This window comes from Benincasa hispida, chromosome 9, assembly GCF_009727055.1.
Source record: "Benincasa hispida cultivar B227 chromosome 9, ASM972705v1, whole genome shotgun sequence".
Taxonomy (NCBI): domain Eukaryota; kingdom Viridiplantae; phylum Streptophyta; class Magnoliopsida; order Cucurbitales; family Cucurbitaceae; genus Benincasa; species Benincasa hispida.
The window spans coordinates 18,062,204-18,086,185 of record NC_052357.1 but is presented as its reverse complement, the minus strand read 5'-3'; the positions used below and the strand labels follow the sequence as shown (position 1 = coordinate 18,086,185).

The window sequence follows — 23,982 nt, the reverse complement described above, 5'->3', positions numbered from 1 at the left end:
AATTGATATAAATGTGGTTTAGCAAATCTTTATAAAAAGTTTGTGCAGTTTTGGTAACGGTTTTAAAATCGGCTACACACAATTTCTTGTGTTAGCGTCGACAAAAACTTTACTGCAACCACTATTCAAGTTGGAAACAGTATAATCATGACGACTACTCTCATCAAGGATACTCAGTTTTTCCCTTTACAAGATCTGTCCTTCCTTTCCAGCTCCAAACGCTAAGTCAAAAGGTTCGGGAGGCTAACGAGGATGGATTACGGCCAACCACGAGCAAGGCCTAAGTTATATCTTGGCCGAGTCTTGACGTGTTGGCCAAGAGCATGAGCTCATGTCTCAGCACGTGATCATGGATCCTTATGGGGGATGTACTCGTGAACTCTGAGATAGCTCAACACTGGGCTATGAGGCTCTGAAATACATATTCAACTCCAAAATGGAAGAAGACACCTATGTTTGAGAACATGTGCTTAATATGATGGTCCACTTTAACGTAGTGGAGATGAATGGGTCTAGAATCAATGAGGGTAGTCAGGTTAGCATCATCTTGCATTCTTTGTTGGAGAATTTCCTCCACTTTATTAGCAATGTGATTCTTAACAAAGTGGAATATATCCTTACAACTCTCCTCAACGAGTTGCAGACATACCACTCTTTACTGAAAAGTAAGGAGAGGAAAAGGGGTGAAGCAAATGTTGCCTTGTCTTCTAGAACATTCCATCGAGGTTCGACCCCAGGAATAAAGTCTGCACCTTCTACTTCTAACTTTGGAAATGGGAAGAAGAAAAGGGGTGGTAAGGGGAAAGGGAAAATGCTTGTTAACCCACCACCTATCATCTAGAGAAGGCGTCCGCCGCCGGTTGAAAAAAGGAAAATGTTTCCACTGCAACTAGGATGGACACTGGAAGAGGAATTTTCCTCATTATTTGAAGGAAAAGAAAGCAACCAAGGCTAAGGTCAAGACGGACAAAGGTAAATATGATTTACTTGTGCTAGAAACTTGTTTAGTAGTTAATGATGATTCTACCTGGATAATTGATTCGGGCACCACTAATCACATTTGTTATTCTTTTCAGGGGATTAGATCCTAGCGACAGCTGGAGGCTGGTGAGTTGACAATGCGAATAGGCACCGGGCACGACGTCTCAGCTGTAGAAATGGAAGGCATCCAGTAAACTTTACATAATAGGTTTCTTGTATTAAAAGATGTTTTTGTTGTTCCTGAATTAAAAAGGAACCTTATTGCTATAAAGTGTCTGTTACAATGTAAATACATGCTTTCTTTTAATGTGAATAAAGTGTTTATTCATAAGGATGGTGTTGAAATTTGTACAGCTAAACTAGACTGTTAGCCTTAAGTTTCTTCCATAACATAGAGATGTTTAAATATGTCGTAACTCAATCTAAACGTTAACGAATTTCTCCAAAAGAAAATGCCCAACTTTGGCACCTTCGATTAAGGCACATCAATCTCAATAGGATTGAGATATTGGTGAAGAATGGCCTTCTAAGTGAGTTAGAAGAAAATTCTTTACCGGTGTGCGAATCTTGTCTTGAGAGTAAGATGACTAAAAGACCTTTTACTAGAAAAGGTTATCGAGCCAAAGAGCCCCTTGAGTTAGTACCTTCTGACCTTTGTGGTCCTATGAATGTTCGAGCTCGAGGTGGCTATGATTATTTTATCAGTTTTATTGATGATTACTCTAAGTATAGATATGTTTATCTAATGCAACAGAAGTCTGAATCATTTGAAAGTCCAAAGAGTTTAAGGCTGAAGTTGAAAATGCATTGGATAGATGGATTAAAACACTTCGATCAGATCGAGGTGGAGATTTTTTGGATTCGGGGTTCCAGGACTATTTGATAGAACATAGAATCATTTCCCAACTTTCAGCGTTGGGTACACCTCAGCAAAATGGTGTAGCGGATAGGAGAAACAGAATCTTGTTGAACATGGTTCGTTCGATGATGAGTTACGCTTCCTTACCGGACTCGTTTTGGGGTTTCGCAGTGGAGACTGCGGTATACATACTCAACCGTGTTCTTTCCAAGAGTTTTGCTAGAACACCTCTAGAGCGGTGGAACGGGCGTAAAGCTAGTTTACGTCACTTCCGCATATGGGGTTGCCCAACACATGTGCTTAAGCCAAATCCCAAGAAGTTGGAACCATGGTCGAGGTTATGCCTCTATGTAGGCTACCCCAAAGGTACACAAAGGGTTACTTTCATGATCCGTCAGAAAATAGGGTGTTTGTTTCCATGAACGCTACCTTCCTAGAGGAGGATCATATAAGGGAGCACAGTCCACGGTAAAGTCGTGTTACATGAATTTTCCAACAAAATTACTGAAACTTAAATAAGAGTTGTTGAAGGGTCTGTTTCATCCACAAGAGTTGATGATAGTTCATCTAATAGGTTGATTCCACCTCAAGAGTCGAGGGAACCTCAATACAGTAGGAGGGTTTCGAATCCACTTGTTCTCTATCTGGGTTTCACGGAAATCCTAGCTATGGTAGCAAATGGCGAAGTTGCGGATCCATTGTCTTATCGGAAGGTAATGGAGGATATAAACTAAGATGAATGGGTCAAATCCATAGATCTCGAGATGGAGACGATATACTTCAACTCAATATAGGATTTTGTAGATCAGCCTGATGGGGTAAGACCTATAAGTTGTAAATGGATTTATAAGAGAAAATAGGGTGCTGATGGGAAGGTGCAAACCTTTAAAGCTCGACTTGTGACAAAAGATTATACCCAGGTCGAGGGAGTCGACTATGAGGAGACTTTCTTGCCTGTTGCCATATTGAAGTCGATTTGCATCCTCTTGTCCATTGCCACTTATTATAATTATTAGATTTGGCAAATGGACGTCAAGACGACATTTCTAAATGACAATCTCGAGGAGACCATTTACATGGCACAAACCGAGGGATTCATTGCCCAAGGTCATGAGAAAAAAAGTTTGAAAACTGAATCGGTCTATTTATGAACTGAAACGGATGTCTCGATCTTGGAACATTCGGTTTGATATTGCTATTAAATCGTATGGCTTTGACAAAAACGTTGATGAACCTTATGTCTATAAAAAGATCATAAATCGTTAAGTAGTTTTCTTAGTATTGTATGTAGATGATATCCTACTCATTGGGAATGATTGCAGTTAAGAACTAGTTAGCGACCCAATTCCAAATGAAAGATTTGGGAGAGACTATGTTTGTTCTAGGTATACAGATATTTCGGGATCGTAAGAACAAAGTGCTAGCACTGTTTCATGCATCGTACGTTGACAAGATGTTACTCAAGTACTTGATGCAGGACTCTAATAGGGGCATACTATCATTCAGGCATAGAGTCACTTTATACGCCTCAAGAGGTTAAGGACATCAGATGGGTCCCATATACATCTGTCGTTAGTAGTCTGATGTATGCAATGCTCTGTACTAGGTCAGACATTTGTTATGCTGTGGGAATTGTCAGTAGGTATCAGTTTAACCCAGGCTAGGGTCACTAAATTGCAGTGAAGAACATCATCGAGTATCTTCAGATAACGATGGACTACATGCTCGTGTATGAGTCTAGGGATTTTATTCTTACTGGATACACAGATTATGACTTTTAGACTGGTAGGACTCTCGCAAGTCCACTTCAGGGTCAGTTTTTACTCTTAATGGAGGAGCTGTAGTATGGCGAAACACTAAGAAGGGTTGCATTGTTGACTCCACGATGGAGGCTGAGTATGTAGTGGCTTGTGAAGCTGTTAAGAAGGTTGTTTGCCTCATAAAGTTTCTGATAGAGCTGGAAGTTGTTTCAAAGCTGCTACAGATGGTCTGATCCTAATCATTTATGTGGGACCGTGCGAGCGGGGGCATGCTACAAAAAAAAGTTTGTATAAAACCTGACCACAAAGTGTTAACGTCTCGTTATATAACGTCGTTCATGACAGGGTTTTCACTTCACTAGGATGACCATAGGTAACATGACCTCAATTCTGAGTGAGTTGGGAACTCCTGCCATCGAGGCCGGTCCTTTGATTTGCATAGGGCGAGTGGCCAGGTCGCTGACTCAAACCTACCACTTTAGGGATTCGTCTGATTTGGGAGCTAGGAATTTAGCTACACAAGATGGAATTCACTCCTTCCTCGATGCAAGGGTAAGTAGATAGATTGCTCCCTTAAGAGCCGATCCCGAGACTTGAATGATGTGGCGCCACACACCTTCTCATGGCCCAAGAGGCGTTCACATATAGTAGGACTATGTTGTATTGTTCATTAGAAGGATTAGTGGTAATTAATAAGTAAGATGTAACTACATGGGCAAAACGGTAAATTGGCCCAACTGTACTTATGAGCATCTGTGAAGGGTTATCGTACTGACAATTGGTTATATCCGATGACACAGAAATATATCTGTGGTAAAAAGAGTTCAACTGTCGGTCTTTAGTGGAATGTGTGATAGTTAACGGATGGTGGATCTCGTGGCTAAAAAGTTTAGTCAGCTATTCATGTATCGTTGGAGTCTCAAGTCATAGGTCCATAAGGTCCCCTTGGTAGCTTGGATACAAGTTGAGAATAAGTTTTTTGGTCAGTTTGAAATGTTCAAATTGACAAGAGGGAGTTTGATTATATATGATATAATTGAACTGGTTAATTATATATGATATGATTGACTAAATGTATGAGATATATTAATTTGGAAGAAATTGGATATAAATATGATTTATATCAAGTAGAGGAGAAAACACTATGGTTGATATATGATATCAAACTATAGGTTGTGAATATGATATGATTATATTTATTATTTTATTATTTAGACAGTTATGGGATAATTGCCCGACGTTTTCTCCGTAGCCATATGATAGTGGGAAGTTCAATTCGGTTTTGTAACTGAATAATAAAATGAAAATAGTTTTTATTTTGCGGAAAGATCGAAAGAACACGATTATTTGCTCATGGAGTGTTTTGCATTCGATCACTTAGTAATTTAGAGCCTATTCGAAAGCTCATGTTTGCTAAACGATCGCTTACACCCGCGCGCGCATTTATTAGATGATCACTTACATTTTTCTAAACGATCGCTTAACGCCTGAGCTTTACTAAATGATCGTATAGACGATCGCTTAACTTTTCCTACACGATCGTGTACCTCGCCTAAATGATCAATCATATTGTCTATACGATAGACGCGTCTTTCTCTCACTTGCTTGATCGTTGTATACAATCTTCTTTCTCCTCCCTTTTATGAAATCTGAACAGAGCCCACTCTTTGGATTCTTACTCCGAGAATACTAAGGGATCTAAGTGGTGAAGTCGTCCCCTTCTCCTGCTGTTCGTGTGAAGTTGTTCGTGGTAGACGACCGGGGCATTGCTGAATGTTAGCCTGCTGTTCTCGCGGGAAAGCAAGGAGGCCGTGAATGGAGATAGCGAGATTTGTTGTGAAGAGAGTCTTCAATTGGTAAGTTCCTCGTTCTCTTGTTTATTTATCTTGATGCATGCCGGTAATTTAGTTATTTCTATGCATATCAGTTTGTGTGAATGTACATGTGGAAATTTTTTCACAATGGTTTGGAAATATTCGATTCCGCTGATAGGTACTCTTGTATAAGAGTTCCTTCAGGCTTAAGGAAGAGACTGGAGGTCTACGATCGAGTAGACGATCAAGCAAGTGGGAGATAAGTCACTGTCTATTGTATAGATAATGTGCTCGATCGTTTAGTAAACAGCATCCTATCGTATAGACCTACCACTCGATCATTTAGCTACAATCAGTTGAATGACTATCGTATAGTCAAAAGTAAGCGATCCTTAGCTGATCGTGTAATCTCTCAATGTTATCGCTTAGTGAAACTCTTTCATTTGATAGCTTATCCGTGAGAACTTTTGAATGAAGTAACTCTTTAAATTTAGGAAAACAATTTTCCTTTTATCTCACGATTACCATAAAACTACCAATAACCTCCCACTCAATCAGTTATTAGAGAAAAATAATTTAATCATCATATAATTAATATATTATAAATAAATATGATAACCAACTTACCATATTATATTTATAACCTATAGTTTTAATATTTCATCATATGAAACATATAAACCATAGTTCTTTTTCTATTTTGTGGTACTTGATGTAAATCATATTTACATCAATTCCTCCACTTGATGTATCTCATACATCACATCAATTATATCATATAAAATTGAGCTTCCTCATGTTAATTTGAACACTTCAAACTAACCCCAAAACAGATTCTTAACTTGAATCCATTGAGCTACCAAGTGGACCTTATGGACCTGTAGCTTAAAGCTCCAAGGGTACGTGAATAATTGATTAAACTCTTTAGTCATAGGATCCACCATCCATTAACTTTCGGGTACTCCACTAAAGACTGGCAGTTGTACGCTTCTCACTACAGATATATTTTTGTGTCCATATTAACCAATCAACAGTATGCTAACCCTTCACAAATCGCTCATAAGTACAGTTGGGCTAATTTACCATTTTGCCCCTTAGTTACTCTAACTCCTTGAGTACCACCGATTCCTCTAATGAACAATAAGTCATAGTCATACTATGACTGGTTCCTCTCTTCCAAAGAAAGGATGTGATCACTATGTTCAAGACTCATAATCAGCCCTTAAAGGAGCAATCTATCTACTTACCCTTGCTTCGGGGAAGAAGTGAATTTCGTCTTGTGTAACTGAGTTCCCAACTCCTTAATCAGACAAATCCCCAGAAAGGCAAGCTTGTTGAGTTGGCAATCTGGCCACTCTCATCCATACTAATCAAAGGACCAACCTCGTAAGCAAGAGTTCCCAAGACACTCAGGATTAAAGTCATGTCACCTATGATCGTTTTAGTGAGATATAAGTCTCAATTATCAATTGCATTATATAAAGAGATGAATCATCTCGTGGTCCGGTCTTATACAAACTCTTTATATACAACACCCCCGCTCGCATGTCTCCACGTGAATGGTCAGGATTAAACCATTTGTAGTAGTTCACAACACTTGTAAACTCTACAAAGCGGACCGTATCCATAGTGTCACAAGGATAAGGTATCCCTTCTTTATCCTTATACTACAGACCTTTTAGGTTATTACTTAAGGCATGATCCACTTGTATATCTCATTACATGCTTAAGTTTACATACAATAACCATAGATCTTTGTTTAATGGATATGAGTCAATGGAAAAAAAATAACTCTTATTTTATTATTAACGATGTGTACAAAGTTTACAAACTATGAAACTCTAGGAGAATTATAATACCAATCCCAACACTCTAGTTTATAAAAATCTTCATAATTTCATTTATTTCTTCAAAAAAAAATATATTTTAGACATAATAGAAAAACTCCACTATTAGCGCAAAAGGAAGACCTAACCTGAAGAGGTCTGTTACCTTACAGATATGGCATTCATTTGTCAAAGGATCAATGTCCTAAGACACCTCAAGAGATTAAGGATATGAGACGCATTCCCTACGCTTCCGTAGTAGGGAGCCTGATGTATGCAATATCATGTACTAGACCTGACATATGCTACGCAGTTGGGATAGTCAGTAGGTATCAGGACTGCCGTTAAGAATATCCTCGAGTATCTTTGGAGAACGAGAAACTACATGCTCGTGATAGTACTAAGGATTTGATCCTTACTGGATACACTGACTCTGATTTTCAAATCAATAAAGATGCAAGAAAATCTATATCGGGATCAGTGTTCATTCTGAATGGAGGAGCAGTAGTGTGGAGAAGTGTGAAGCAAAACTGTATTGCGGACTCTATAATGGAAGCTGAATACGTAGCTGCATTTGAAGCAGCAAAGAAAGCAGTATGGTCGAGGAAATTCTTGACAGATTTGGAATTCGTTCCAAATATGCATCTGCCTATCACCCTATATTGTGATAATAGTGGTGCAGTTGCAAATTCAAGAGAACCAAGAAGCCACAAGCGCGACAATCATATTGAGCGCAAATACCATCTTACCCAGGAGATTGTACATTGTGGAGACGTTATAGTGACCCAGATATCTTCTAAGCAAAACATTGCTAATCCTTTTACAAAGGCCCTCACAGCTAAAATGTTTGAAGGTCACCTACAGAGTCTAGGTCTACGAAGTTTGTAAACTAGGACAAGTGGGAGAACTTTTGGGTATATGCCCTAGTTTATTGTATTCATATATTTTTTGTACTTATATGTTTCTCACTTAAATTCAACATTATGATACTCCACTAGGAGTTTTAGTCCAGGTGGTAGTTTGTTGGATTTTATGACCTAAAACTCGTAGTTTGTAAATTAATAAACATATTCTGTTTTTTTTTTTCCGATAGGTTTGTTATTGAAATTGTAATCTTGAATCAAATAAACTAAGGTCCTGAGGCTATTTAATGTAGTTTGAACTTTATGTAGTGACATAAATGTGGATCAAGTTCAAATATATAGCCAAAATGGTCTATAGTATATGAATAAGGTTGGGCGCCTTATTCTGGGGACACTATGGATGCGGCCCATTTTGTAGTTAGTACAAATTATGTGATCCTAAGTCATTCGTGTAGAGACATGAAAGTGGAGGCATCCTGTGTAAAGAGTTTACATAAGACTGAACCATGAAATAATCATTTTTTACGTTCTAAATGTCGTTTTATGTATAAAATTGACTATTTCGTTATTTGGTGACCTAAGTAACTTAATCTTAATCATGAGCTAACTATGAACTCATGTTCACTCGAAATTATCCTTAGATTTGCATAGGTGAGGGTAGCTCATTATCGCTGGCCCAATAAGCCTCCCATTTCAGGGGTAAGATCAGGTAGATAGGTGGAAACATAGGGTGCAAGACGAAATTCACTCCTACCCGTTATAGGGATAATAGATAGGTTGTTCCCTTTAGTACTGAATCCAGGTCTTGAACAAGGGGCCCCACCTTCTCCTTGGCCCGAGAGGGGTTCGGTTTATAGGTTGGACCTTAAACCAATTATTCATTAGAGGATCAGTGAAACTTAAGGAACAAGATGTAGTCTTGGGGGTAAAACGGTTTTTATGACCCAGCCGAGATTACGAACAACCTGTGAAGGATTAGCTTACTAATCATGGTTATATCAAATGGACACAAATATATCTATATTGAGGGGAGTGCAACTACAGGACTATAGTGGAATGACTCGTTAGTTAACGAATGTTGGTTAGCTCCATCTAAATTGTTTAGTCAGCTAATCTCAAATCGTTGGAGCCCATGATCTATATGTCCATTAGGTTCCCCTACTAGCTCATATGGAATAAACTTAGAACAGTATGATAGAATAATTCGAATTGTTCGAATTAGGTAAAGAGAGAGAAACCGACAAGTATATGTCAATGTGATTTAAATATCAGGAATATGAATACGTTCATATTCGGAAGCTCGAAAATAATGGAAATGGTTAAAGATGTAAAAAGTCAAAGAGTTGACATTTGACTTTGAAAAGTAAAACTTTGACCGACCTTATATTCAAATGCGATTTGAATTTCGAGAAAATGAATGCGAATTCATGCTCGAGAGGTCAAAATTAGTCAACATGGAAAAAATCATAAAAAGTCAAAATGTTGACTTTTTGGTCAAAGTTTGACTTTGATAAAATGACTATTTTGCCCTTTGACTAAAGTTAGTGGGAAAATCCAAACTTTTGTTGGATAATTCCACTAACAAAATAGTAGGCTAGGTGTTGGCTTATAATGGAGACATTAAGCCCACTTAGATAGTAGATTCTAGTTGTTGGGTTTTTATGAATTGATTTCATTCAATTTTTACATGGCTCTTTTCAATAAATATGAGCTTTGAATTTGGATTAAAAAATTTTGGTCATTTTTCCAAAATTGTTTCCAAAATTGGGCTGTGAAAAAAAAAAAGAAAAACCCAAACCGAAAGAAATTCCATTTCTTTTCTATCTCTTTCTCTCTCTTGAGTTTCTTCATCCATCGAGTCCCACAATCCGATTCTGAGTCCAGAGAATAGTAGGTCAACTCTAGTGGTGGTCTGGAAGAGTTCGGATCGAGATTCAGCAAGGAAAAGCGGTTTTCAGGAGCTTCAAAGGTTGTATGCTATCCATTTTAATTTACTGTATTTTTTCCTTCAATTGCATGCTATTTTCCTTTAAATTAAAAGCAATTAGAGTGTAACTAGGTCCTTTTTTTGCTTCGTATGTCTCTTGTTCCATTAGATATGAGTTAAGATTAGAAATGGCACTTACTCATAGTTGGATGTCTGCATGACACCTGTGGGGGCAAGCTAAAATGAAGGAAAGTAACAAAGGCCAACGCGTCCTAAACTCCACTATCTAAGCCTAAGAAAGAGAACATAAAGCTTAGATAAGAGTTTAGTCGTGAAAAGCACTTGCTCATAGTTGGATGTCCACATGAAACTTGTGGGAGAAAGCCAAAACGAATGTGAGTTACATAAATCGACACATGTGTAGTCTTTAAGAAATAAAAACCTGCATTTGAAAGATTTTTATAACGAGAAAATCTTCTAACACGTTACTGATCTTGAAATATGGAAATATTTTGGAAAGTAAAAGAGTTTTTTAAGAATGTGCTTGCCGCATAAGAGATCAAGTATATATTTCTTTAGGAAGGGAACAAACTTATATTTCTAAATGCTAATCTTAAACATTGTTAAGTTAAAGGACATGATGAGAGGTGGAGCTAGTTGTGTTAAGGCCATGAGAGTATGTCAAGGAATTATTTTAGAAATGCTCGAGGACGAGCATTGTTCAAAATTTGAGGGTGTGATAACTTGTAGAAATACAAGTTATTATTCTCTCAAAGTTGGAATAATTAAGATTATAAGTGATGTAAACATATTCACGATAAAAGAAAACGCATTAAATTTTATATATGCGAAACTCATGCAAAAGTATCTTGTTAAGTGAAAAACTGCATTACTGACATACTTTAATGTAGGAATTAGAAAAATTTACTAAGTGTTGCAGATAAGGCCAACACAAGAGTCATGCGTCCAACTTACCCGATGCAAGATACATTTGGCTCGTGCAATCCACATCAAATCACAACTTGCAAGCATGGGCATCTGATCAAGGCAGAATGACAGGTAGTTGTCTTAGGGAATGGAATTGAATGCAATCACATTACTAAGTGTTGTTCTGATTGCCTTTATAAAGAGATGTTGTCTACAAGGAGGGGGTGAGTTAGCCGTTTTTTGTTTTTCACCTTTGCCGACTGCAATCAAGAAATAGGAGGGACGATAGCCATTCTCGATTATTGGTAATGAGGTGCTGCTAGAGAGAAGCTCGAGAGAGATATCTCCTTCAACCCTTCCATTGAGTTAGCAAGAACAAGCATAAAAACAAGCCAAAGGGGACAAGAGATTGAACCTTGTGTCTTGACTTCTTCTTTTACTTTGCATTCTTATTCACTACCCCCACGTGATTGAACTAAGATTATATGTATCAAGACTTATTTCTTTAATTCAATCTCAATCTAAACCATTATTCACACCTCCATATGTTAATTTTTCTAAGTTATTTGTGTATGTGAATCTTCTGGCTTAATAGGTGCATAAAATTTGTTGCTTGAATCCACTTGATTAGTTGATTGAAGTGAAAAATTCATTAGTTACTCGAGAGAGTAGTTATATGTTGAGCGCATCAAGCTATGGCATAAGTAATTATAGAGATATAATTATTCATGTCATTTGTATGTTCATTTTAACTAACAGATGCAGCCTAGAGATAGGATAAGTGTGGCATTCGCATCGAGAGATGTTGAGCATGAATTAAAGAACAGACTTCCAACGCATCACACGTACACTTAGATTTTAGTAGACATTTGTACCATTTCTGTTTCATTGTTATTGTGCTTGCATAGGCTTGTTGTTCCCATTAAGAAATCAACGGACATCATCTACGCTTGATCTGATCATCCATGGACATTTTCCCTTTTTTTGTGAACTCCTATTTCCCTCTTGCATGCATGCCAGTAGTTTCGTGTACATAACCAACGCATATCAATAAATTAGAAACCTCTACAACAGATCTAAAGACCAAACCTGCGTTCATGTATTCTAGAATCCCCGCGTTCGACCTTGAGCTTACCAGGATACTTAAGTTAGATTTATACTTGTGTCTAGCTTAAGAGAACTTGTTTGTTACTAGCAATGTGCATGAACATAAATCTATCATCAATCCAATGCATAGCATCATCTTCATACCAAGAGATAGATTAAACATTTTCTTCATAATCATTCATTATCATCATCATTTATCTTCAAAAGCACAAACTCAATTGAAACACAACAAGTCTCTTCCCTCTCTTTCAGTTTTTTTCCTTTGAACTTTTAGTGAAACATTGCTACCCAAATGCCTCATTGACTAACTATTACTGGACTTTTTCACTTTTCAGTCTAACAAGAGCTAGATATGGTACTGCCCTTGGTGTTATTTGTGCACTTCACTTTGCTGGTGTGTTAGAAATGGCATATTTTACTGAAACGAGACCCTTTAATCAAGTGAGTTTCTTTTTGGGATTTTTATGTTTTCAATTTCCTCTCTTTACATTATAATTATCAACTATAATTTGTGAAAGAAACTTGCTCAATGTAATAATTCAAAGCATAAAATGAGAATGTCTGATAGTTAAAATGGTATATCTCTGATGAACCCTTTGTTTCATGTTTAATGGACAGGTGAAGAAATAAAAAGTGTTTTATGTTTTTTTTTTCTTTACATGTATCACTTGTACATTTCTTTTCTCTTTCACTGGATGTCGGTGTGCTTTCAGAACTTGTTTTTTAGGTTCCTTCAAAGTGTAGTTCCTTTTCATGATTAGTTTGTTTTTTTCCATGTCGGATATGCACGTTCATGATTCTGATGCTTCTTGTTTGTCTTCATGTTTGCAATCTGTACAGAAAGCTTGAAGATTCAAATATAGACTTTTGAGCAAAAGGACATAAGGATTGAAGGTTGAATCATTGTAAGTGCTTTAAACTCATGGCCTTTTGCTTTAAGAAACCATCGTGCAAACTATTTGTTTCTCTATACTTAACGTACATGTGAATGTTATAAAAGGATTTTAACGTTTGAAGTAATTATTTGATGTTTATAGGTTAAAAAAAATGTAAGAACTCCCTCTATTTTATTATTTGCCTGTCATTGCAACTTTGCCTACATACTTAAGGATGTTTGATAAACGGATATGAGTTGTTAAGTTGGGTGGGTATTTATTACCCATGTTTGTTAAAGCCATAAAGAAGACTGTGGGTTAGTAAAACCACCTTTTTTACCCACTCAAAACTAACCCTAAAAACCAGTGATATTTTCATTTACTTCTCTCATATTCGCCGTTTGGATTCTCCCCCATATATGATTTTTTTTTAATCGTTAAACTTTTGGAATGTCACTTTCCAAAGTTTCCCCATGGTGGCTGCCATTGCTAATAATTTCTCAGTTCCTTTCATCCAATGCGGAATCCCCTAGGAATCTTCTGGTGTTTTTTTACGCCATTTTTCCTTCTCTCTTCTCTCACAGTTTGGTTTCTTCCCTTATCTTATCTCTTATTTTGCCGTTCTTCTTTCTTCTTCTATTTTCTTTCTGCTGCTATTTTTTTTTCCCCGGATTTTTGTTCTATTTTTCGATTTCTTTCCTCGTGTTTTTATATTTATCTTGTCATTTGTTTACATCTATTTTTTTCTTTATACATCCTAATCTGATTTTCATTTCAAATTTGGTTGCTAATTTAATAGTTTTTTTGTGTTATATTACATAAATATTTTTTCGGTTCATTTAAAATTGTTTTCAGCTTATTTTTTAATTTTAGAAAAAATTGATATGATGATTTGGTTCATTGTCTTTGTTGGATTTATTCCAAGGACCAATTTATCTTATGTTATGTTCTATCTGAAGCCCTCACTGTTTTATATGAAAAATCATTCTATTATCATATTTGTATTTTCTCTGGCTGAACCACCTAATTGCAGCCTACTTGACTTTATTTAAATTTGAGTCGACATTCATTTTAATTAATGAGGTTAGGTGCACTTAAATGCACCCAACTCTTTCCAACAACCACCTCTTTCTCCCTCTTTTGTTTATAGACGACTTCCCCCTCATACTTTTCATATTTCTCCACTGTCTTCTTTGATATAGGGCGTTGGTGTTGAACCTTAAAAAAAAACGTATGTTGTTGTTCGTTACTCCTTAGTTCAATTTATTTTATATTATTTCTAATCTAACTATCATTATTTTGTATTTCGTGTAGGGCCCAAACTAATTACACAAATCATTCATAATTAGTTTGAGGTTTGTCATTTTGACGTTCGAAGTATCCCTTTTTTACTAAAGTTTGGGACTTTTTTTTTATGGAAATATGTTATTTGTTAATTGTTGATCATATTTTTTGGAAATACTAGTTCACAGATTTTTTATTAATGGTTGGTGATATTATATTTTTTAATCTGATACTTCTCAAATTTTTGGTGAATTATTGGTGAAATAGTACTGTTATGTAATTTTTTTTTTATCTAATAACACGTTCATTTCAATTCCTTTTTTTTTTTCCAACTTCAATAAAAACCTATTCTATACATTTTTTGTGTTATTATCAAGTTGGTTTCAATATTAATTTTAGTACGTCTTACTATCGTTTCACAATCAAAATAGAAAATTAATGCTCTTTTTGAAATTATGTAATTGTAATGAAACGGTGGTATTAATATTACAACCAATGTTTAATTTTTGAAAAATATAATTTCTAATAGGTGACATAAGATTTTTTTTAAAAAAAATACACATCAAAATTTATACAATCGATTCACTAAGTTTTGTAAGTATGAAAAATGCATATTTTTTTCTATATATATCGTTTTTACACATAGGAACTAGAGTATGACAACGATATTTTTAGAAGGTGATACAAATTGTTCATAAGCCAATCTAGGGGAAAAAACAAGAAGAATAAGAAAGAGAGGGAAAAAAAAACCCCACTAAGCCCTTAAAAAAACTTAACTAAAATACCCTTAACCCTATCCTTAGAGAAAAAAAAAAAAACCCACTAAGCCCTTGAAAACATGTATTTTTAGATTATTATCGGTACATTGGGAAATAACACCATAAAACTAAACTGTAACCCAATATGCCCAGTACCGACACTTGACATCGTTTGCTATTCTTTCTTAATCATGAAACATAATCCGCCAAATACCTTACCCTTTCAGTAACAACTTGTGTCTCCCTTTCCCTATAAAGATGGATATTGTTGAAGACCTCTTTTCGATCATGAGAATTATTTCGCACTCTCAAATACAGTTGTTCGTAACACTAACCACGTTATTGAACAACTACCAAAGGATTGAGAGACAATTGACATATGCTAGGCACTGTATTAGACAGTTGACCTTCTTCCGCCTCATTTATAATAGTGAATTGACATGTCTTGAAAGCACCCGAATGGATAGACATACCTTTATGATTCTATGTAATATACTAGGTCGACTGGTTGTTTGAAACCAACAAGATGTGTGGACATCGAAGAGATGGTTGTCAAGAATCGGGTGGTACGCATAAACTTTTCAAGGTCCGATGAGATGGTTTCGAGATATTTCAACGCAGTTCTTAGGCCAGTCTTACAACTTCACACTGTTTTGTTGAGAAAACCAGAATCAATCACAAATACATGCACCGATGGAAGATGGAAGTGGTTTCAGGTACAAAATGTACTCAGTTTTTTTTTTTTTTTTTTTTTAATATATGAATACGTCATAAATTTGCATGCAACAATAGATTTTTTTAATTCATTCTCATCGCTTCAGAGAAACAGAATTGTCTAGGTGCGTTAGATGACACATACATTAAAGTGAATGTTAGTGTCGTCGATCGACCTCGATATAGGACGAGAAAGGGAAAGATTGCCATAAACGTTCTTGTGGTGTATGATCAAAATGGGGAGTTCGTCTTCATTTTGCCAGGGTGGGAAGGGTCTGCAACCGATTCAAGGGTTCTTAGGGTTGCGGTTTCACGACTGTACGGATTGAGGGTTCCAAAGGGTGTTATAATAACCGTATACGTTATTTAAATATGCGTACATGCCACAACACACGTGCATGACATTTCGAAATGTGTATAGGATACTATTACCTATGTGATGCTGGATACACCAACGCTGAAGGATTCTTGGTACCGTACAGAGGGGAACGATACCATTTCTCCGATTGGCATGGAGCAAGAAATGCACCAACAACTGCAATAAAGTTTTTCAACATGAAACATTCTCCAGTAAGAAACGTTATCGAGCGAGCGTTTGGGTTGCTAAAGGGGTGGTGGGCTATTTTTAGGGAAAATCATTCTATCCAATACAAGTACAATGTCGAATAATAACTACATATTGCCATATTCACAACTTGATCGCAAGGGAGATGGGAATCGGTGTAATGCTTGACATGCTGGATGAGGAGAATTCTGCATCAGTTGGTCTTTATGGGGATCATATTGAATTTGTTGAATCATCAGAGGAATAGACCAAGTTCAGGGATGACTTGGCGATCGAAATATTTACTCGATGGCAGAGAGTCTGATTATTCAATGTTCATTGCTTACTTTTCTTTTACTACTGAATGGAATTTAATTATGGAATATTCCAAGTATGTTGTGAAAATTTTTTGTGCCAAGACTCCGTGTGAACAAATTAAATTGGAACATATAATTTCAGCAGTTTATCCTTCGTTTGTGCATATGTTTAATTTATAACATGTTTTCATTCAATAAAGTATGCATGCAGCATAATGGTAGGTAATGGTAAGGGGTCCAAACATGTATGGTCGAAGGTGGAGGACGCTAAGTTGGTGGAAGCCCTATTGTATTTGGTAGAGACTGGTTAGAGGTCCGACAATGGGACGTTTTGACCAGAATACCTACAACACTTGGAGTGAATTCTGCATGAGAAAGTGCCCGGGTGCGCACTGAATTAGAACACCATTAAGTGCAAGGTGAGGAGTCTGAAGAAACAATACCACGCAATATCAAAGATGTTAAGGCAGTCGGGGTTTGACTGGAATGAGGAGTTCAAATGTGTCCAGGTCAAAAGGGAGATTTTCGATCTTTGGGTTCGAGTAAGATTATAGAAAAAGAAATGTACGGGTATGTGTTATAATATAAATATTAATAATGTGTACGTGTATCAATGCAAAGTCATCCCAATACAAAAGGGATGTGGAACAAGCCATTCCTATATTACGATGACCTCTCCACCATATTTGAGAAATACAGAGCAGTAGGACAATTAAGTGAGGACCCATATGTGATGGTGACGAATGCATTCAGAGAGTTTGAATATGAGATTCGACTTGGATCATAGGGCTATCACACATCTGAGGTTCGCAAGATAGAATCACCATTAAATCAAGATGGAATAGATGAAGAGCCAACAGAGCAACCTACAGGTAGAGCGAATGTACTTGTCAAGTCATCTCGAGGCAGCAAGAGGAAAGGACTATCATTCCAAGCTGAAATGATCGACATCGTGAGATCGACTGTTGAAATGCAGAATGCACACATGGGTAGACTTGCATCGTGGCAGAAGGAGAAGTATGAATTGGAGTTCGGGCATCGGAAGAAAATAATAAACGCCATATACAACATCGATGGCTTGGATGAGGATGATCAGGTCACCCTTATTGGCCTCCTTGTCACATATATTCAGAAGACATATTACTTCCTTGCAGTACTAGAACACGCGCGGAAAAGGTACTGCCTCCGTCTACTAGGAAGAAACATATAGACTGACCACTGATATTTGAACCAGTACCCCTGTATTTTGTTTATAGTTCTTTTGGATAATAGCAAATGGACAATGGACTGTCACGTCAAAAAGAATGATAGCTTTTGCATACGTCATGACATGTAATTTTTGTGTTTGTATTATGACACAAATATTATAAATATCGAAAAGAACATATATTTTGTGATTTTTTTTGGAAACGGTCACATGTTCAATCGGTTCATATTATTTTTGTGATCTTATGAAAAATGTTATTGTACTATATCACATTCTCACCATCATAATCAAATGAAAGGTAATTATCCCATGTACAATTTCAATTCCAAATATACTATCCATATTATATAAAAATAAAGTGTATAATATGTGAAATAATAATGTTAAGTTAGCAAGATTCAATATATATACACACAATATACCAATTCATTAGTAATTGAGATAATTACCTTCAATATATATACACACATTCTACATTCAATATATATTATACCAATTAATTAAACAACAATATGAAATGTATTTTGTTGGTATGTTTTACAGATTGAAGAAAATTAGAATTATTACAGTTTTTGAAAAGAATATATGAAAAATAATCTATTATGTTCTACAAATTGAGAAAAAAATTGAGATTGTCTAGTTTATGTCATAAATAATTTGAGAAAATATGCGTATATTTGAAAATTAATCAACAATAGCAAATCATAAAACTAAAAAATAAAACAATGAAATAAAAATCAAACAGAAAAAAATAGAACTAATTTCATTAACAAAAAATTGCATCTGATCTCTCAACTCAACTCAACTCTGTACAACAAACACAGACAATAATTACCGACTCAACTCAACTCTGCAAACAAATACAGATAATTTAACTCTCCGGATAATAATTACTAACTCAACTCTCTACTTTTATCATGTACCAAACGTACCCTAAAGTGTAATAGAAACTCAAAGGCGGGAATGTAAAGAGTTTCTCCTACTTGATTTTTTTTCTTATGCTCATGTTCCTTTTATTTTGGATAAATCATATAATCTCATGCCCAAAGAAAATTTTAATAGAGTATAATTAGTAAATTAATTAATTGTCAACAATAAATTTAAAAATAAAAAGAAGGTCGTAATTAAGAACTAAAATGATGGATCGATTTTTTTTTATTACTTCATTCGCAAAGAATTTAAAGAATTTTCTTTAATCATAAGAATTAACTTTTAAGTATAATATGAAATCAAATTATTAAATTAATTTTGTTGAGTTCGAATAGTTCTATTATATAACAAAAAAAAAAAAAGCATAAAAATCTAAATAATTTTTAATATACAAACAAATTAATTAGAAAATTGAATGGTTTGAAAGTAGAAAATAACTTTAAAGGTCACTCCAAAGATTTTGTTCAACAAAAAAAAGAAGGGAGAACTATATATATATATATATATTTTAATTCAAATTAAAAACAACAAAATGTAAACTAAAATTCATTAAGAACGTGGTATAAGATAAAATTAATTTCACTTTAATAAACCTATGAAGATTGAATGGACGAAAGGTTAAAAGTTATAGTAAATAATCTTAAATATTTTTAATTTTTTTTCCAATTTCATTAGCTCTAATTTTTTTTAATTACATTCATCTGCACCAAAATTTTCAAGGTTATTATAAAATTAATGCATGCGATAAGAATAATTAATAAATTAATTAGGACTTTGATGATAGGGTTTTTTAAAAAATTGACCAATTAAAAATATATAACTTTTCGGGATAGTTGTAAATATAGATATTAGACTTAAGTATTAGTAGATATAACATAATGTAACAAAATTACAAATATGGTCAAATTTAAATAGTCTATCAGTGATAGACCATATTATTGATAGGAGTCTACTAGTGATCATATCACTGGTAAGAGTCTATACAAGTCTATCGCTGATAGACTTGGATATAATTGCAATTTTTAAAAAATAATATTATACACTTAGTTATTATTTTTAAAAATGTTATCCATTGCAATTACCCTAATTTTGGGAAAAAACAATTATAGATATTTGTAAATTTTAAAATTTTAGCATATTTGTATTAATAATAACGATGATTTTGATATTATATTTTTATATTTCCACTATATATAGATAATAAAAATATGTCTATTCGATTCTATAATATATAGTGATTTATAGTAAAGAAAATATAGGTTTTTATTATAAAAGAAAGTAAAGGGAAACTATATAACAAAAAACGTATATTATTATAAATATTAATTTTTACTTGAAGTTCAAATAATAAATATATTTCTACGAACTAAAATTAGTAATTTTAAATGAGATTTTTTGTTCATAAATTTAATATTTATTTTAAAAAACTTACTATTTTTTATTTATTAAAAAGGATCAAATGATTATTTAATGAATGATATGAGAATTAAAATGAACCAAAAATGAAAAGTAAAAGTAGTATTTTTTAGAAAAGAAAAGAAAAGAAAAGGAAAAAAAACTCTAATATCACAACCTTGCTAAAAACTACTGGATCAAACACACGGTGACATTTTCCACTAAGCATTCTTAATTCCGAAAACCATAAACCCTGTGTCACCACTTACCGCAAGGCCTGGACCTCTACAGCCACTTCTTCCATTTTTCTCTTTCCATGCGAGTTACCAGATCTGTTATTCCCTGTCTTACTGTAGCCTGAAGTTCCAGTCCTTCGTAAAATCATGCTCAAAGCAACTGCAATATGCTTCGCGATCTTAATCTATTCAATTTCAGTCGCTTCCGCCGATCCAATCCACGGCTGTGGCGGATTCGTCGAGGTAAATGAATTTGTTTATTCGAGTTGTTAAATATGACCCATCGGAGAATTCGCGGGAGTTTCATTTGGAACTTGTAGTTTCGACTGATATCAACTGTTAGATGATGTAGACTTTGAGTGAGAATGATAAGTAAACTATGAAGCATCTTAATGTATTAAGCTTGTTGATGTGGCTTCTGATCTGGGTTTACTATGAACTTTAATGGGTGCGGAGGATTTGAAGTATTGACTGGACCTCGTGAACTGCTAGTACTAGATTTATGGAAGCGGGAGTTCTGTTTTCGTTCTTATTTGTCGTAATTTAATTTAGATCTTCTATGTTGCAGGCAAGTTCGTCGTTAATTAAGTCCAGGAAGCCAAATGATGGAAAGTTGGATTATTCTCATATTACGGTATGTACCATTTTCTTGTGCCTCTTTTGTTATTAGAATCTCCAATCAAGTCCACGAGGCTGAATCATAGAAAGTTGGATATGCTTGAGTTAGGTTCTACATCCCGAAATGTGCTCAGGCAACATTGCAACTAATACTTTGATTTCTATTTTTATTAATTATAATGTAGGTTGAGCTTCGAACAGTGGATGGACTAGTCAAGGACAGAACTCAATGTGCTCCTAATGGCTACTACTTCATTCCAGTTTATGACAAGGTAATTTTTCACTGAAATGCTAATGTAGTCTGTAGATTTTCGCAAAATACAACTCTCACGAAAGACTGAATGGGAACTCCGCTCTTTCTCTGTTCTATTAGTACTAGCCATATATTATTACTGTTGGAGGATATTGCGTCATTTTTCGTATTGATCACCTCAATTTACAGGGTTCCTTTGTAATTACGATAAATGGCCCAGAAGGGTGGTCTTGGAACCCAGATAAGGTTAATCACTTGCCACTCTGTTATAACATTGTTATCACTACAATTTTTCTGGATATATGGTTCGTTTGTTGTAAACATTGACTTTCCTTAAGTTCCACCATGTACAATTTTTTTTAGGTTCCTGTTCTTGTTGATGACTCTGGCTGCAATGGGAACGAGGATATAAATTTTCGTTTCACAGGGTTTGTATTTTTGTTGAGTTTTTATTTTTCCCATTATATTTATATCTCAATGCATCTAGTTGTATATAATAAATTCTACTTTCGAAAATATTTTACTACAGGTTTACATTATCTGGTAGAGTTACAGGGGCTGTTGGGGGCGAGAGCTGTTCCAATTTGAATGGTGGTCCAGCAAATGTAAATGTCGAACTTTTATCTCCTAATGGCGATGTTGTATCTTCAGCATTAACTTCACAGGAAGGGAATTATCTTTTCTCTAATATCATTCCAGGTTTGTTTTTTTTTTTTTTAAAATAATAATTAGCTTAAAGTTTGACTCTTATTACATTTTCTCAAAATCTAGTTGAATTTTCAATTTTCAATTTTCAAATTACTGTTTAGACCTTTTTCCAACTTGTAGTGAAAAGTGGAGTGGAACTGACTATACTGAGCAATAGGGTTTGACCTGTAAATTACAGCATAAAGTGTTATAAGATGCTACTATACTCCTAACCATTTTGAAAGGCAGCTCCATTTGTTTTAAAGAACAGCTCTAAGAAGTTGGTAGCATTGACCATTGCCAGATTGGCTGCAGAAAGAAAATCAATGACTAAAATTATAAACACTTCTAATGAGTTTTATCTTCCTACCAAGTATGAGTACCATGAACATGCCCTCCACTTCCATACAGAATTCCCTCCATTCTTTTTTCCAATCTTTCCTGAACTTGCTTTAAACTTTTTTGCTAGCCAGCATCTCCCTTGGTTAGAGTTGCATGGTAGGAACAAGAGGATACGAAGGTGGTGGCAGTGTGCAAATGTAGGATAGAAAATATGGTTTTCACTTTTCTCCTCTTCGTCGATCTTTTTTCAAACACATCTGGTTCTTCCTTCAAACTTTGTTACTTGCTAGCCGTGTTTCTAGTTTTGAGTTGCCCAGTAGGAAGAATCGGAAAGGAAGGTGCTGGGAACTTGCAAGTAAAGGAAAACTAAGGTTTTCACTATTGGCTTTGACTGTCTCCTTAAAATAAAGGCTGAGACTCTCTCTGGTGTTTGTCATTTGGGCCATCTTTTAGAGTGATTTGGCTTGAATGACATTGTAGGATTTTTTATAGTGGAAAGATCTTTGGAGAAGGCTTGGGATATTATAGTGCTTCTATCTTCTTGTTTGTCTACCCTTTCCAAATTCTATTGTAATTACTCCATTTATTCCCTCATGTCCAATTAGAAAGCCTTTTTGTAATTCCTTCGCTTGGGATTTTCCTTCCTTTTTGTACATTTCATTTTATCCTTTTTTTTTCCTAGGCCACTCTATGTCCTCTTTAGGTGGAGTGGAACAACAGGATCTTTTAGGATACCATTCATGGGGTTCTATAATTTTTTTGGTTTTGGACCAAGCTCAAATAGCCTCTGAGTTTGGGCAGTTTACATAGGCCTTTTGTAACTATTTTATCTTTCTTATTGTTGTAGATTGAAAATTTTCTTATAAATCCTCTTTTAGGAGGCTGGAAGATGTCATATCCCCCTACCCTCTTTGTATCAATTGGTTTGATTTTAATTGCATCGTTTAGTTTCTTATCATCCAAAAAAGTGGGAAAAAAAATAAAAAAGTATTGAAATAGAAAAAAAAGACGACACAAGGAGTTTATGTGAAAAACCCTAATTCAGGGAAGAAAAACCACGGTAGAAAAGAACTTATTATTTTATGTCATGTTTACAATAGACCCAACCTCAGATATAAATAGAATAAAAAAGAGAATTACCCCTTGGGAAGGGTTGGTATTCAGGAAACAATGACACACGGCATCGAGGCATATATCTGATCTCAGATTGGGCGGTTGTGACGATAGAAGGTCAAACCTCAGGGTTACTGTTATCCTTTGTATGGGGAAAATTTGTAACTTGGCGAGTAAAAAAAAGGGTGTAGTGGCCAGAAGTAGTGCTTGAGGCAGAAGTATAGAGCTATGATCTGGGAGTGTGGTGAAGAAATTCTGGTTGCAAGAGAAAGTTTTTATCTGATCTTCACGAGAGTAGTCCAGGGCCTATGAAGCTGTATTGTGATAAATAAGGCTGCATCAGTATTGCGAATAATCCCGTGCAACATGATAGAACCAAAACCATGTGGAAATTGACAGGCACTTTATTTAAAGAAAAGTTAGACCGCGGAGCTATTTGTATCCCTATGTACCTTAAGTCCAACAGATTACCGATGTTTTTACGAAAGGGTTATCGAGACAGACGTTTGAAGCTTGTATTAGCAAGTTGGGTCTTGCCGGATATCTATGCCTCCAACTTGAGGGGAAGTGTTGAAATACGGTTAAATTAGCCCTAAGGGCATTTTTGTCTTTTTACTATATTTGCTAAATTAGGGTTTCACCCTT

General features: G+C 35.2%; 1 protein-coding gene across 1 annotated transcript in view; it reads left to right on the top strand.

Annotated features, from left to right (window-relative positions):
• The first annotated feature begins 20,301 nt into the window (after positions 1-20,301).
• The window catches only part of LOC120085486 (nodal modulator 1), a 30,642-nt gene continuing 26,961 nt past the window's right edge, over positions 20,302-23,982 (top strand). The window contains exons 1-6 of the mRNA XM_039041474.1: positions 20,302-20,567; positions 20,893-20,958; positions 21,128-21,214; positions 21,385-21,441; positions 21,559-21,623; positions 21,725-21,894. Of these exons, the coding sequence (XP_038897402.1) occupies positions 20,472-20,567; positions 20,893-20,958; positions 21,128-21,214; positions 21,385-21,441; positions 21,559-21,623; positions 21,725-21,894 (541 nt within the window). The 5' untranslated portion in view covers positions 20,302-20,471. The remainder of the gene's footprint in view (positions 20,568-20,892; positions 20,959-21,127; positions 21,215-21,384; positions 21,442-21,558; positions 21,624-21,724; positions 21,895-23,982) is intronic.